At 37.8% G+C, this 15,389-nt stretch overlaps 1 protein-coding gene across 1 annotated transcript in view; it reads left to right on the forward strand.

Annotated features, from left to right (window-relative positions):
• LOC126752842 (uncharacterized) overlaps positions 1-15,389 on the forward strand; it is a 40,489-nt gene extending 25,100 nt beyond the window's left edge. Inside the window, exons 9-10 of the mRNA XM_050463837.1 lie at positions 12,158-12,252; positions 14,981-15,389. Coding sequence (XP_050319794.1) covers positions 12,158-12,252; positions 14,981-15,063 — 178 coding nt within the window. The 3' untranslated portion in view covers positions 15,064-15,389. The remainder of the gene's footprint in view (positions 1-12,157; positions 12,253-14,980) is intronic.

The following is a 15,389-nucleotide window of genomic DNA, read 5'->3' on the forward strand; positions in this document are numbered from 1 at the left end:
TCAAGTCCTTACATTATTTTTATTTCATAAGAAACCGTCTACCTAGGCTTTCTATGCTTTCCTCCACTAACAGCCGAGATATTTTCTATTCTTTCCTCCATTAGCGGCCAAGATATTTGCATGGATGTCTGATTATCGAAATTCAAAAATATTGAGTATTATCTATACTAATAATGATGACTACATCTGGTGACAAGGGTCCAAACTCCATATGTTTGGTCCCAAAAACCAAGTATTTGGAATCGTTTTAACAAAGCGAAGAAAAGATCGGTCATATGTACCCTCTTCGGTATTACGAGTTTTCCCATTTCTAGCGTTGGGTTAAGAATAGAAGTTTGCACGTGACTAATGTGAGCGAAGTTCCTTACGGGGAAGTCGATCTGAAATTTGACTTAATGTATATTTTAAAATTTCGTGTACGGTTTTTAATAAACATATTGTATCTTCTAACAAATACAAGTATATTTATGGTTAATACTACAAATCAGCTAATCACCAAATATAGTAACACTAAGGTACATTCCTCATGACATGAATAGTAACGCTAAATCTTTATGGCTTAAGTTTTGGTTTACACAGATTGGTTTTGTACTCCTCTCTCTTTTTTCTCTCTCTCTCTCTAAATTAATAAATTAACTGAGACCGTTGTTTTGAACAAGGTTCTCCTAGCCGAATTTTTCACCAACAAAATCATTCGCCATAGACAGGAAAAGAGAGTAATCACTTGGTGCTAGGTCTGGACTATAAGGTGGGTGTATGAGAACCTCGCAACTAAGCTCTCGGAGCTTCTGACGAGTTACTATAAATGTATGTGGTCTGACGTTGTTCTGATGTAACAATTTTGGGCAATTTCTGACTTCACGCGGTTCAATTGTTGGCCGAATAACAGTTTGGACGTGGCCGCTTTTGGGCAATTCTGTCGTTTGCATCGCAGTTCCATTGTTGACATTGTTATATTTTCCCAGATTTCATCAGCAATAGACATCCACTTCAGAAATGGATTGACTTTAATGCAATTCAACAACTTTATTGCAATTCTAGAAGGATATTTCGTCCGTGAGGGTTGTTTAAGTTAACTCATCGAGCTTTGTTTTGTAGTCACCCTTATTTAAATTATTGGGAATACTAACTGGTCACTGTCTGGTAGCGATACACGCCCGCAGCATGGGGCTGACAGATCGAGAAGACTGCAGGAAATGTCTAGAGCAGGGCACCAGGGAAACTTGTGCACGTCCCGCATTGGGACTACGCTGGAAGCATCTGAAGTCCCCACGGTATGATACACTGAACGAGATATCGATAGTGACACCGCAGAGTCTGTTAAAATTCGTGGCAAGCGCAGGCATCCTAAACGATGACTACTCCTCTCTGGTATCGCAAAGGACCAAACTGGTCTATGCGTGCCTTATTGGCCTACCAGATTAACCTAACCTAACATATTTAAATTATTCCAAACGAATATTTGTGCAATGTTGAGCTCCTGGGAAAGCGAAACAGTGCTTAAATGGCGATCTTACTCAACGATTTCTATTACTTTATCGATATTTTAGATAATTGGGCTTCCAGAGAGTGATGCATCTTTTACAGATGATGCAAGATCAGGCACAGAATCAATGAAACTTAAGTTACACGAGATGACAGTCAAGAACATACCCACTATTTCAATGTTCATATTTTTAGTAAGGCGAGTTTCCGTCTTAACCGAAGAAAAACTGTAATATATTTGTATTTTCTCTTTGATGGTCTCCAGTCTCCATTTCACGTATGCTTAAAAAATACTGAGTACAAGCACTCACAAAATTATCTAAGAAGTTTTCTTAGTGCAAAATCTTATCTTTCTAACAACACATAGCGTAACCCTATAGAAATTATATAACGCTAAATATAGATTACTTAAGCTATCATTGGAAAAACAATAGATTTCTTTTTTACCAGGATTTATTTGTGCGTCTCTTGGTTTCACGCTGTACTATAATCCTATCGACAGCGTATGACCTAGGATTTATTAAAGCACTAATGGCGAAATACCATCCTGGCTGCTTCTCCCAATCGGACAGTATTACCAAAAGAATAAACTTGCATCTTAAGAACTTTAAGGTTAGCCAAACACACACTACCTCAAATGACAGCAGAAGGGTTTGGCTGAATAGAATGAATCCCGCGTATGAAGGACCAGCTGTTCTCCCTTGGATCAGTACAATCAAGTGGTACACCGACGACTCGAAAACATCGGAGGGAATTGGTTCAGGATCGGAGAACCATGCAACAAACTCTCCATACCTACGGGAAGTTATGGGAGTGTATTCCAAGCAGAAGTCTTTGCTGCATAGAGATAAACCTTCTACGCAACTATCGCAGCAAACATATAATCATACTCAGCGACAGTCAAGCGGCACTTATAGCAATATCTGCGTATGAGGACAAATCGCTCCGCTATACTAGAGTGTATAGAACGGCTGAACAGATCGTAACCAAGTGCATCTTATCTGGATGCCCGCTCACAAAGGTATGGCTGGCAATGAACTGGCTGATGAGCTGCCTGCTCCGCATCATTCACCAATCATATTTCCAAATAGGGATCACATCAACCTCCTTAGCACCTGGCAGTATATTGGAATTTATCAATTTGATGGAGCTAAGTGAGACGCTGTGACTTGGCGTCGCAGTGCTATCCTTATTTATTTATCTATCTATTTACCTAAGGGTCTCAACAATTAATTTGCCGCTGCTTGATTCTTAGACATTTTTGTCGGTAAATTACTGCTTTTAACCATTCAAGCTAAAAATAATTTAACGCATATTAATGGTGAGAACAAAAGATATAGTGCTAAGTACAAAATTTGAAAATGCGTTTTTCATTCATAATATTCCACAATAACCCACACAAAAATGTGACGTTCTAAATATTTAAAAATTTCTAATTATTTCTGCTCTACAAAATAACCTTTTCCATATACATATGTGAATAAAATAATTTGAATTATGAGTGCAACCCACGAACAGCTCCGTCTATAAATTCAATAAAAACCAACGCTTCGTGGGCATTTTATTAAATATCTTGCATTTATTTGCAATAACTTAAAAGTGAGTGTGCGGTCCGCACCGCACAACATACACGCCGATCTGCCATAACTTAAGGCAACTAGACTAAAAGAGCAACAACAAAGCGCCTAAATGAATAAGGTGACATTAAGTGCATGCTATTGTGTCAAATTTGAAAGAAAACAAAACGCATTGAAATCCAAAACCAAAATTATGGGCGCATGCGCTGCAACAGGGAGTGCGGACACATGTATGTGCGCATATAAAAAACCCATAAAAACAGAACATGTGTAGCGCCTACAAGAAGGGCAACCTGTTACAACGAGCGATTGCGGTGTTGCCGCTGTGGTGAAGAAACGGTGACTATTTTCTGATTTTTTTAGATTTTTTTTTTAATTTTTTGTTTATTTTTTTTTTATATTTTTTTAAATTTTTTTTTTTATTTTTTTTTTTAATTTTTTTTTAATTTTTTTTTTTAATTTTTTTTTTTTATTTTTTTTTTTTATTTTTTTTTATTTTTCGTTTTTTTACACTCATCTTTCTTTTTTTTAGATTTAGGTTCGGTTTAGTGGCAGTTAAGGTCGCTTTAGTGATCCTCACTTCAACCTTTGTTGTTATTGTTATTGTTATGGTTGACGGTAATGTCACATAAATTTCGTGTAAATTACAATTGCAAAGAAGAAAGATTCTTGCGACAAAATAATAACGCGGGTGAGGTAACCGATATGCCAAGCACACAGACAGATATTAGTACGACAACAACAAAAACAACAAAATACCTACTTGTACTTATCTAAATGTGTATGGGTGTCATCTAAATGAAATGAAATTGAATGGGCAACTTTGGATGACAACGATTTTGGTGGCTGCGCCCTGTTTGAACTTTATTACAGCCGCTGCCTGCAGCAGCTCGTGCATCTGCGGCATGCAGCAAGCCGTTGGAAGGGTATTCATTCGCTAATTTGCATAATATACAAATTATTACCCACCCACACACACACACACAAACACTCATATATACAAGAGTGCATATCGCTATGCGCATTGAACTGTTGTGGCAACATTGTCGTTAATGTCAACTTTTATTATCAATGAAATGTGACTCGGCCACTCGGAAGGGAGTCGCAAGAGCGCGTGTGGCGCAGGCGCAACAGCAACGCATAGCAACAATGCCATGGCATACAAAAACAAAAGTCAAATAAATTATATAGATGACAGCGCATTTCATTGAATGCTTATAGGAAATAATTTTAAATGCATGTAAACCCTTTTTGTTGTATGTATATATATTGTTCAGGCGACAATGTGGAACATGCTGCATACTTCGGCTTTCTGCTACGTTGTTGTGGCATATTAAAGGCGCCTTATCAACACTAAGTAGCTGCCTTTTGAACACATAAAAGGGTATTGTTACCGCAGCATGTTCTACTATACCATATATGTATATACATACGTAGATATGTGTATCCCGACCCATAGCGCTGTTGCGCGTCCTCGCTTTTCTCTTTTATTTTCTATTTGCTTGCCATTTATCTGGCCAATTGGCAATAAAAAATACATAAAACGGCACTATAACGATCACCTGTTGAGTCGTTGGTGCCACAGTCACATTGAAGCGACCCTTTCATGTTCTTATTTTGAGTTTGTCGTTGATAAGCCTGTAGTTATGTGGAATAAGGAGTGCCAGATAAGTGGGTAACCGGAAATTATTGATAGCTTTTTAATAAAATTAAATACTTAACAGTTACATTGTTATTGTGATGTGGTTGGTGTTAAGGCAAGGCGTGAGAATGAAATCAGAGACCTCAAACAAATGCTTTGATTCAAATTTCATATATGAAAGTAGGGCGGTTGGACTAGGTCAGTGCTTCAATTGTTATTTTATAAAGGGTATTCAGTCCAGCTTTGTTAATTCGTTAGTTGTTACTCGGTAGTTTTTTAAGTGCGTTTTGTTTTTGTAAAATTAATAGATTATCGTTTTCTACGTAGCGAAGTACCAGATTCGCAAGCTTGATAGTTTTTTCGTTATTTGGTAACAACAATCGGCTGTTTGCTTTGCGTTGTTGCCTAAAAAGTTCATTTGGTTCATTGCGAAAAAATACATTTACTGCTCACTACTAAATTTTTCAAAAATAAGTACATAAAGAACAGATAAGAAGCATGCATCAGCTTCTTTGTAGAATATGGTCGGACGAAAGCATATCCGTTGATTGAAATTAAAGTGTGCTTTGTCCAATCCACAAAAAGGGAGTCCCCACAATCTGCGCCAACTACCGTGGAATGAACCTCCTCAACATCGCATATAAGATTCTAGCGAGCTAATCATGTGAAAGATTAAAGCCCATCGTCAACAATCTGATCCGACCTTATCAGTGTGACTTCAGGCCTGGAAAATAAACAACTGCCCAGATATTCATTATGCGCCAAATCTTGGAAAAGATCCGCGAAAAGAGCTTCGACACACACCAGCTTCGACTTCAAAGCTGTTTTTGACAGCAGAAAGAAGCTGCCTTAAAGCCGCTATGTCTGAATATGGTATCCCTGCAAAACTAATATGGCTGTATAAACTGACGCTGAGCAATACTAAAAGCTTTTAATAGCTCCGTAAGGATCGGGAAGGACCTCTCCGAGTCGTTCGATACCAAACTGGGTTTCAGGCAAGGCGACTCCCTATCGTGCGACTTCTTCAACTACTGCTGGCAAAAATAGTTCGAGCTGTAGATATGAACAGAGAAGGTACAATCTTCTACAAGAGTGTACAACTGCTTATGTACGCCGATGATATTGATATCATTGGCCGTAAAAACCGCGTCGTTAGTTCTGCTTTCTCCAGGTTGGACAACGAAGCGAAGCAAATGGGTCTGGTAGTGAACGAGGGCATGACGAAATATCTCCTGTCCTCAAACAAACAGTCGTCGCAATCGGGACTTGGCTTCAACGTTGCTGTTTACAGTCATAATTTCGACGTCGTAGATAATTTCGTCCATCTTGTATCATCAGTATTAACAGCAACAACAATATCAGCCTCGAAATGCAACGCAACGCAGAATAACTCTTGCCAACAGGTGCTACTTCGGACTAAGTAGGCAATTGAGAAGTAAAGTCCTCCCTCGACGAAGAAAGACCAAATTCTAGAAGTCACTCATCATCCTCGTAATGATATATGGTGTAAAAGCCAATAAAGAAAGGAGAAGAAGTATGATATTAAATAAAATTGAATCAGCTGTTTTGGAACAAACTTTGGCACACTACTGAGATGGAGCTAAAGTACGGTCACAGTTAAATGTTTTACTGAAGTATCAACTAACAAATGACCAGATTAATGAGTTCGGTCTGAATATTTCCTGTTTAAATAACCAGAAAAAGTATTCTGTTAAGGCTAGAGATATGAGGACAAAAAACCCATTGTTTCTTTAATAGTTAGCTTTAGTAATCAGTATCTTACGCTGTATAGCAGCAATCGAGTTAAATAAATATTAAATACGTGAAATCCTCGAATGCGATCGTCATATAAACATTGTTTGGATTGCCTAGAAGCTCAGCATGGCACAAACACCGTTTACAATCATTTAAATAAAGGCTGAATATAAAAAGAAGCACGATGTAAGGGCGTATGGCAATACGAGGTAACGCATTTATATGCGAAGAGTTGCTGAACCGCAAGGAACTCGATCTATCTCTAAAGTGGATGGCTAATGGGAATAAAAAATGGGTCATTTCTGACAACGTCAAGCGAAAGCGATCGTGTTCGAATCGCGGTGAGCCGAGCAAATGGCGGCCAAGCCAGCTTTGACGGTCTGAAAGGTTTTGCTACAGATATTTGTTGGGATTGGGTGGATTAGCAGGTAATCATCTATTATGAGCTGCTTCCCTATTATCAAATTCTTAACTGGGACCTATACTGCCAACAAATCAAGCATCTGTAGTGAGCAATTGCTCAGAAGTGACCTGATTTGGTCAATAGGAAAAAATTCTGTGTTCCATCAGTACTACTCTAGGCTACATATGTACATTGAAAGTGACTAGCCAGAACCTTTTGGAACTTTATTGTGACGTTCTTAAGCATTTACCTTATAATCGAGACCTGACGGTAAGTAAATGTCTTTGGCGTATGATTTTGCTGGTGAAAAATTCGCCTCAAGAGTACCTTATGAAAATCGACTGTCGTAGTTTTCTGCAATAGAGATGAGGATTTCTATGAGTGTGGCATTATGAAATTACTCTCAAAAACGCAACAAGTTATTGAATCAAATAAATCGGATCATTATAACTATGCTATTTTGACTAGTAGAAACACTTTGCTTTCGTTTGATTATCATCTCTTAAAATCATGATTATGTACCATTTTGATCCATAATAGTCAATAAGCATACATAAGTCGTTTATGGCCCTCTAACATACTCAGTCTTAAATTAGCTCTACAAATCCTCTACCACCAGATTATTGAAACCGCAAAAGTTTCTCCTAATCAAAGTTTAGTTACTGTTAGGTCGATTACCAGTGTTATTAAATACTTAATTTTATAATTGGAAAAAAATTTATAATTTTTGTCATATGTAAATAGAGTAAGAACAGAGCGGTTGTCGAAGGCATTGTCTTGTTCCTTGGACATAATAGAAGGATATATACTTTGTATTCATATCTGTAATGCTGTTCACATATCGGGCGACTACTCTTCGTAGGTCGAGTAACCATTTTCAGGACGAGGCAAAATCCAAAACTATGGAGAAATGTTTTCTACATATCTCATTCGCTTCAGTAGTCCAAAGTAGTCACAACTTGATCAATATTTTGACATTCCACTCATATCCATCACACTTTGCTAAAAATAGTTATAGTGTAATTCAACGAGTAGCTAAGGGTTTTTATATGAATATATGTATGTACATATAATCAGCTGCGCAAAACTACTTAAAGCTGTCAGGGCTGTCACTCAAATTCGAGCCACAGAGTGAACACAACAACTGCGCCTCGGATCAAGCATTCCTTGACAGCGCTTCAATATACCTACATAAATGTACTTATAGACGAGTGAGTCTGTACTCTCATGTTAGTAAGCCTAAGCTTCGAAAGGTAAACTTTTCAAAATAACCGCCGCAATTAGCAAAAGCGTTAAGTATGTACATATTTAAATGGCATACAAATTATGTGGGCGAATTGCCAAAGATGGTGAATCATTTGTAAATATGACAGGGCTTGGGTTATTCATATGTGTACTTGTAAGCTTGTAGTATATTTTTACTTAGTTTGCGCTTGATTGAGTCTTAAGAGCCTACAGCTTCATAACTGACTGCGATCCCATCATCTATCATCCTCTCTAAATGTTGCTGCGAAGGTTTACTCATACCGCTGACGGCTTACTTTCATATAATTATAGGTATTTGTATGTATTAATGTTTACTATTAAGGCAAATACAAATATACACTAATTACTGGCAGTTTACCAAGCAAATAAAGTCATACATAGATCAACTTATTATACTACTTGACGGGACACACCCCAAGGAATGCAGTAGAGACCCTTCGCTTTAGCTAGTTGCTAGTATAAGCGTTGGAAGGTGGATTACTGCTAGGGAATCTAGTTGCAATGTCAGCGAATGCATATGTCAATGTCAATTTTTTCTCGGTTTTGCGCCGTGAAGCATTAAAGTTGCATACTGATAATACATTATTGTTGTTCTGAATTTTTTTTTTTAATTTGTATACCCTAAACAGTAGAGCGGATTAAAAATCGTTGGCTCGAAATGGGTTTAAGACCCATAGCCTCTGAAGCAAAGTTGTTCAGAACGATCCGTAGATCATTTCTCGCATACGCGATTTAGAGAAAACAAGTAAGGAAAGGCTAAGTACGGGTGCAACCAAACATTTTGTACTCTTGTAACTAGCAAGAATCAAAGCCAGGGAAACACCTTAAAGTGCACAAAGTCAATCCGAGGATACTATTCGACACAAGTTTTGTTAGAAAGACAAAATTCATATGTATATAGTATACAGGGTTCGTTCGGAAAGCGTACGCGCACCGACTGGATTCGGTAGAGGGCGTTCCTAGCTAACGAACGAGCGGCTGGTCAGTTGTCTCCGAGCACCTGGAGAGTCGTGTTTCTGTGAGTGGTGCAAGCCGAAAATGCAGCGTTTGATAGAGCGGAGGTGCGAGATTAAATTCTGTGTGAAGCTCGGTAAATCTGATTAAGCGCATACCCAGATGTTGCTTGAACAAGAAGTGGTGTGTTTCGGTGGCACCTTTTTGGAGGGCCGGGAAGAGGTCGCTAATGAAGACCGGAAGAATGAGCAAATCCAAAGTGAAAACGATGCTCATTGTCTTTTTTGACATCAAAGCAATGTCCACCATGAATTTGTTCCTCCTGGACAAACCGTCAACGCCAAGTTTTACGTGGAAGTCTTCAAGATACTCAAACGAAGGATCAATTGGGTCCGACAAGACATCGCAGCCGATTGAAAGTTGCAAAACGACAACGTCCTAGCTCACAAAGCCTTTCTTGCAAACAGCTACTCAACCAAGGCCGCCATCCGAACGCGGCCGTCCTACAGCCCAGACTTTAGCTTAACAAAATGAAACTCTAGTTCGGAAACTTTTTATTTGTGAACGGTATTATAGCTTTTCTTTTTTATCATCTTCTTCACATTTTTTCTTCTTTACCATATGAATACAATATTTCTTCATACTACCGTACTTACTTATTTGTTGCTGGGGTTTCTTGTGAATTGCTAATGGGTTAATGTCAGTTAGCAATGCGATCGGGAATGCGAATGCGAATGGGAACAAAGCGAATGCGTAGGCGAACTGGACTCAAAACAAATCAACGCTCACGAACACGCAAGCAAATCCAGAAAAAATACATACATATTTATGTAAGTTGTTTACATTCGAACTCACTTACATACATATACCTGTACATATCTTTCACTACCAATGACTTACATTTGAGAGCGCGAACATTTAACCAAAAAAGGTATTATATCCAGCACTTAAAGTTAGAGACTCTCACCTTCTGTTGCTGTTGATCTTAATACGTGTGTATTTACATACATACTTATCTACATACAAACGATCAGCTAAAAAGGCAGTTGAGCATGCGCGCGTTGCCTATGCACATAGCTTTGTTCTTGTACCGCTGATTTTCCACACTGATAAAAATCAAAGAATTCAACACTATACTTTGATGTAAAAATTTATGCATTTGCATATAAAGGGTGTAATGATATGTACATTAAGGGCCGGTTAGTTATGCTGCATTAGAGTTGGTAAACTTACTGGATGGACTAAAGATAATAAATTTTTAATATCTACGAAAAAATTGATGTTGCGCTTGAAATAACAAATAATTTGTTGATCAGCTGGCACAATTGGGTTTTCTACATATTATGAAAATATTTTTTTTTAAACAGTACTTATTTTTAACTCTTAGACGTCGACAGTTGATGTTTGACCTTAAAAGTTCTCGCAAACTTCGCTTTGTTTTCGTGGGCTAAACAACTTCGAAACCTTTTCGTATTCACTTTAACCCATGCTTTTCTGAGGTAAGGTGGTTATGAACATATGTTCAGGAACAGAAAGATTCTACATTATATCCTCTTCTTCTTCTTTATTGGCGTAGACACCGCTTATGCGGTTACAGCCGAATTTACAACAGAGCGCCAATCGTTCTTCCTTTTCGCTGTTGGGCGAAAATTAGAGATTCAAAGTGTTGCTGGGTCCTTCTCCAACTGATTTTTCCAACGGAGTGGAGGTCTTTCTCTTCCTATGCTTACCTCGGCGGGTAGTGTGTCGAATACTCTCAGAGTATTTTCATTCATTCGGACGACATGACCTAGACATTGTCTTTTAATTTAATTTGAGTGAAAAAAGACCCATAAAGGCGGTATTTGAACCTGACTCAGAGCGTTGTTATACTAGAAATCTATTGCCTCGTGTTTGGTTGAAAATTTCGGACTTTTTTTTGACAATCGCTCGTTACATTTTGGTGAGTTCCGCATTAATAGTGTCACCCAGTTTTAGAAGCCTTGCCTTGGCGACATGAATATTCGGCTTTGCCATTGATTTGGCTGATTGGCCAGATTTCAGATGATTTTTTGAATTGAGTGATAACGTAATAGATCAATTTTTCAACACCAGTCACAATCTGGTGCAAAAACGGCTTCAGGCATGGTCAAATATTGGTATGCCTTTCATCAATCACATGCAGTAGAGCATTAAACTTATAAAACCCTAACTATGGTTTTGTAAATTTTGGAAAGTTGAAGAATTCGAGATCAAAGTATAGTAAATAATGTACCCACCTATATTAAAAAATTTAGTCTCATTTACATTTTCTTGAATAATTAAGTGATCTTGATCTATTCTTGAACAAGTAACCTTTCAGTAAACTCAATAACTAGTTTTCGAAGTCAAAAATCACTCATTGCGACACCCTTTATTTGTATTAATACGAATACATGTATAAATAAATAAATGTTAAAGGGTTTAGTGATGATCGCTGGTTGATTGCCGCTGTGATAACTGATCATTTGGTAGCTCTTTGAACCTCTCGCGCCTATCAATATACTCTTCCGCTCACATTCTCCTACTCGTTCGCTCTGCTTTTCACTGCATTTCGGCTATCGTGTTTCTTTATCACTGTCACTTACTACAATGTAATTGTAAATATCAGTGATGACTTGTTGTTGTTGTTGTAACCAAGCCTAACCTAACAATGTTCACTTGCTCCGGCCGTTGATTTAGTATCACCGCAGGGTGATTATCCATACAAAAACTCTTTGGTTGCGTAAACATTTTAATAACCTTTTCTTGTAATTGTAATTTGTCTGTTGGGCAAACAAATCATCGTCATCAGCAGTGTGCCTTTTTCGGCATACTCAACACACATACATATACACACTCACACACAAGTGTGGTAGAAGTTGAAGTGCGCCCTTTGCTGTTTGATTTGGCTGAGTACGCCACTTAAGGCTTAGGACGCTTTGATAAATAGATTTTCAAGGTCCATGAATTACATAACTGCGGCATGAATTGTCTTGTGGTTTGGTGAATAAATAATTGCTTACATTTGTATGTGCGTATGTATGAGTGTATTTGTTTTGGTTCTTTCTTTTGCAGTGGCGTACAGTGCCGTGACACGCTGAACGGGCCCCAATGCGACGCTTGCCCACTTGGCTATGACGGCGACGGACGTTCGTGCACAATACGCTCAGGTGAGTGCAAAGAAAGTTTACTTAAATAATTTACTTTAAATATTTGTATTTTTAAATACAGTTACTGCTTGAATTTCTATATAAATTGTGACAAAAAAGTACCCAGAAATTGTAAAGTGCAAAATAATTAATTATTCATCAATATTTATTTTGTCACCTTCAAAGTTAACCCCACCAGATATAATACACTTAGGCCAACGATTTGTCCAGTCCTCGCAACACTTTTCATTAGCTCTTTTATGGGTTGGCCTTCAGCTCCTTCAGCGAATTTTGGTTTATCTCTTCGATGAACTGAACTCGGCTTCCACAGAGTGGCTATTTCAGTTTCGGGAACAAGAAAAAATCACACGAAACCAAAATGGTAAATACAGTGGTTTATTGATGGAATTGAATGCGTTTTTGACTTTAAATTCGGTCACAATCGTACCCTTTTTGAGAAAAATTCTGCTTTATCACGACAATCATTCGAACGTACTCGCGAAAGTACTCTAAGTCGCTCTCTTGCCGCTTTTTTAATATCTCTACCATTTAAAGAGGTCGAAGGTCGTCCAGGACAAGGCATGTCTTCAACGATCTCTCGACCGTCTTTGAAGGCTTTGTACCATTCGTAGGCTTGTGTTAAAGGAGAGTCCTACCAACTTAGCAAAATACATTTTTTTAGACATAATTCAACTTGGGGAATTTAATTATAATTTCCGGGTGCTTTTTTGTCACAATGTAAGTCTAGTCAAAAGAAATCTATTATTTTTAAATACATGGCTTTAGTATTAATATGATAAATGGTTATAGCAAGATTACCCTTCCCGTAATTTTGATATTAAAACTTCATCACACGCGATAAGGTCAATTATTACCAAACTAAACCAAAAATCTTATCGATCCAAACAGGATTAGGAAATAATAGCCCTTAGGCGAATAAAAGTCGGGTTAATTCCGATAACGTAGCACCGGCCAGCGTGCAATGAGTCTCGACATGGCTCCAACCACTTCTTTGCATGACCAACGAATCCCACTCATCTAACATCCCTCTCCCTCTGGTCCGACTCCGTCGAAATAGCACGCTTTCTGGGCCAACCGGTAGATAACTTCGATGGCAATCAATTTGAACCTTACCAAGCAGAGATTTGATAACCGCTAGAACAACAACAACAATGCAATTATTGAAAATGTCGATAAAATAATGAAAACTTTCGAGTCGGACGACATCAAGGCCAGTTTCTTGCAGTGTTTAACATTGCATAAGAAATACTTTGAAACTAGTTAAATAAAACTGGATACAAAAAGAAGCTCGCTATATGAGCCTCGCACACGTTAACGTAAAAAAACCTCATGAACCGAGTTCCTATCCGTGATTTGCTGCTGAATCGCAATAAAAACTGATTCATCTATTTCTGAAGGGGATGATCTAGTGATCAAAAGGGAGTCACTCACTCTCACGCCAAGTAAAACGGTAAGCCGGTTCCTTTAGTAGCGGTATTCAAGCCAGTATTGAACATCAGGATGATTTTTTCTATGAGTTCGATGGGAACATCATCTACTATGCAGTCAAACTCTTTAGTCGGACCTCTACTGTGTACATAGAAAGTGTAAGTCATCGCCCAGAAGCGACTTTGATTTGAGAAGAAGTGTGTTTCATAAGGACAATGCTAGGCCGCACACATCGATAGTGACTGACCAGAATCCCCGATAGCTTGGTTGGGAGGTTCTTATGCATTCACGCGTGAGAAATAATGGGCCTACTGAGCATACTATTCGCAACACCATCACCCATCTTCAGACCGAGCATTCATTATTGGATAATATTCGACCGAATAGCATTGAAGAAAATATAGCAGCGGTATGAGAGTGGATGAAGAGAATCGATTCGGCACCGAATAGCAACCACGTATGGATTTAATTTTACGTCGAAATCATATTGAAAGCGTTCAAAATACAGTTTGTGGAAGATCTGAAGCCGTTCTTGAAAAGTTCCATGAAAATTCGAATTTTTCGAACCAAATTTTGTTCAGCCATAAAGTCCATTTTTAGCTCAATGAGCTATCATTTTATCCAGAAAAACAACGGTTTGATGTGGTTATGGGCCGGTGGAATCATCAGTACATATTTATTCAAAAATGATTCCGGTGAGAACGGAGCTGTCAATTACAACAGTTATCGCATCAATCAATGGATTTTGATTAAATGGCTCGGTTGTTTGACTCGACATTCGGTGAGCGAAAGACGTCGCCACGGATATCGCATCAATACAATTTGGGCAGATAATTTTACATTTTGGGCCGGTCGATTGGTCACCAAGATCGTGTGATATTACACCATTAGGCTTTTTCCTGTGGGGATATGTAAAGTTTAAAGTCTATGCGGACAATCCCGCTTCGATTCAGACCTTGGAGCAAAACATCACGCATGTCATTCGCCACAAGTTCGAAATGCTCGAACAAGTCATCGAAAATTGGACTCAACGAATGAACCATCTGAGACATAGCCGCAACCAATAATTGAAAAAGATAATCTTCCAAAAAAAAAATGCCAAAGAATGATTATTCGAATGAAAATAAAAATTCCCATTAAATTTGAAATTTCTGTGTTCTTTGCAATAATTACTACTATTTATTTACAATAACTATGCCAAACCTTCAAATTAACAATTGGATTATTTTTTACTACACCCATATTTAAAAATAATATTATATATATTTTATTTCTTTCTAATATTCGAATTTTATTGCAGCCAACATCTTAGTGCCTTCTCATAATGTTCAGCACTATCAACGCCAATACACCGCACGCAAATACTCCGTTATCAGCTCGTGAAGTGGCCTCTAATCAAAGCCGAAGTCAGCACGAAGCAACGCAAATGTATGCATGGTAGCATGTGTGCCTTAATTTTAGTCAATTGTGTTTAATAATTGCAATATAACTTGCCTTAACGTAAAATATTTATATTTTTGTTCAAGTATTATCGAATCCAAAAAGCGAAAAATTATAAATACACAAATATGATTTACACATAATTTTCTTTTATCCTTAATGCTGCAAAATGTCTAACCAATTAATGAAATTGTATAACTGTAAAAAGAAGTTTGAATAAAGTAGAGTTTAATATTAAAAAAGTCTTAGAAGCAATGTATAAATTTGAA

The sequence above is a fragment of the Bactrocera neohumeralis genome, chromosome 3, assembly GCF_024586455.1.
Source record: "Bactrocera neohumeralis isolate Rockhampton chromosome 3, APGP_CSIRO_Bneo_wtdbg2-racon-allhic-juicebox.fasta_v2, whole genome shotgun sequence".
NCBI lineage: Eukaryota > Metazoa > Arthropoda > Insecta > Diptera > Tephritidae > Bactrocera > Bactrocera neohumeralis.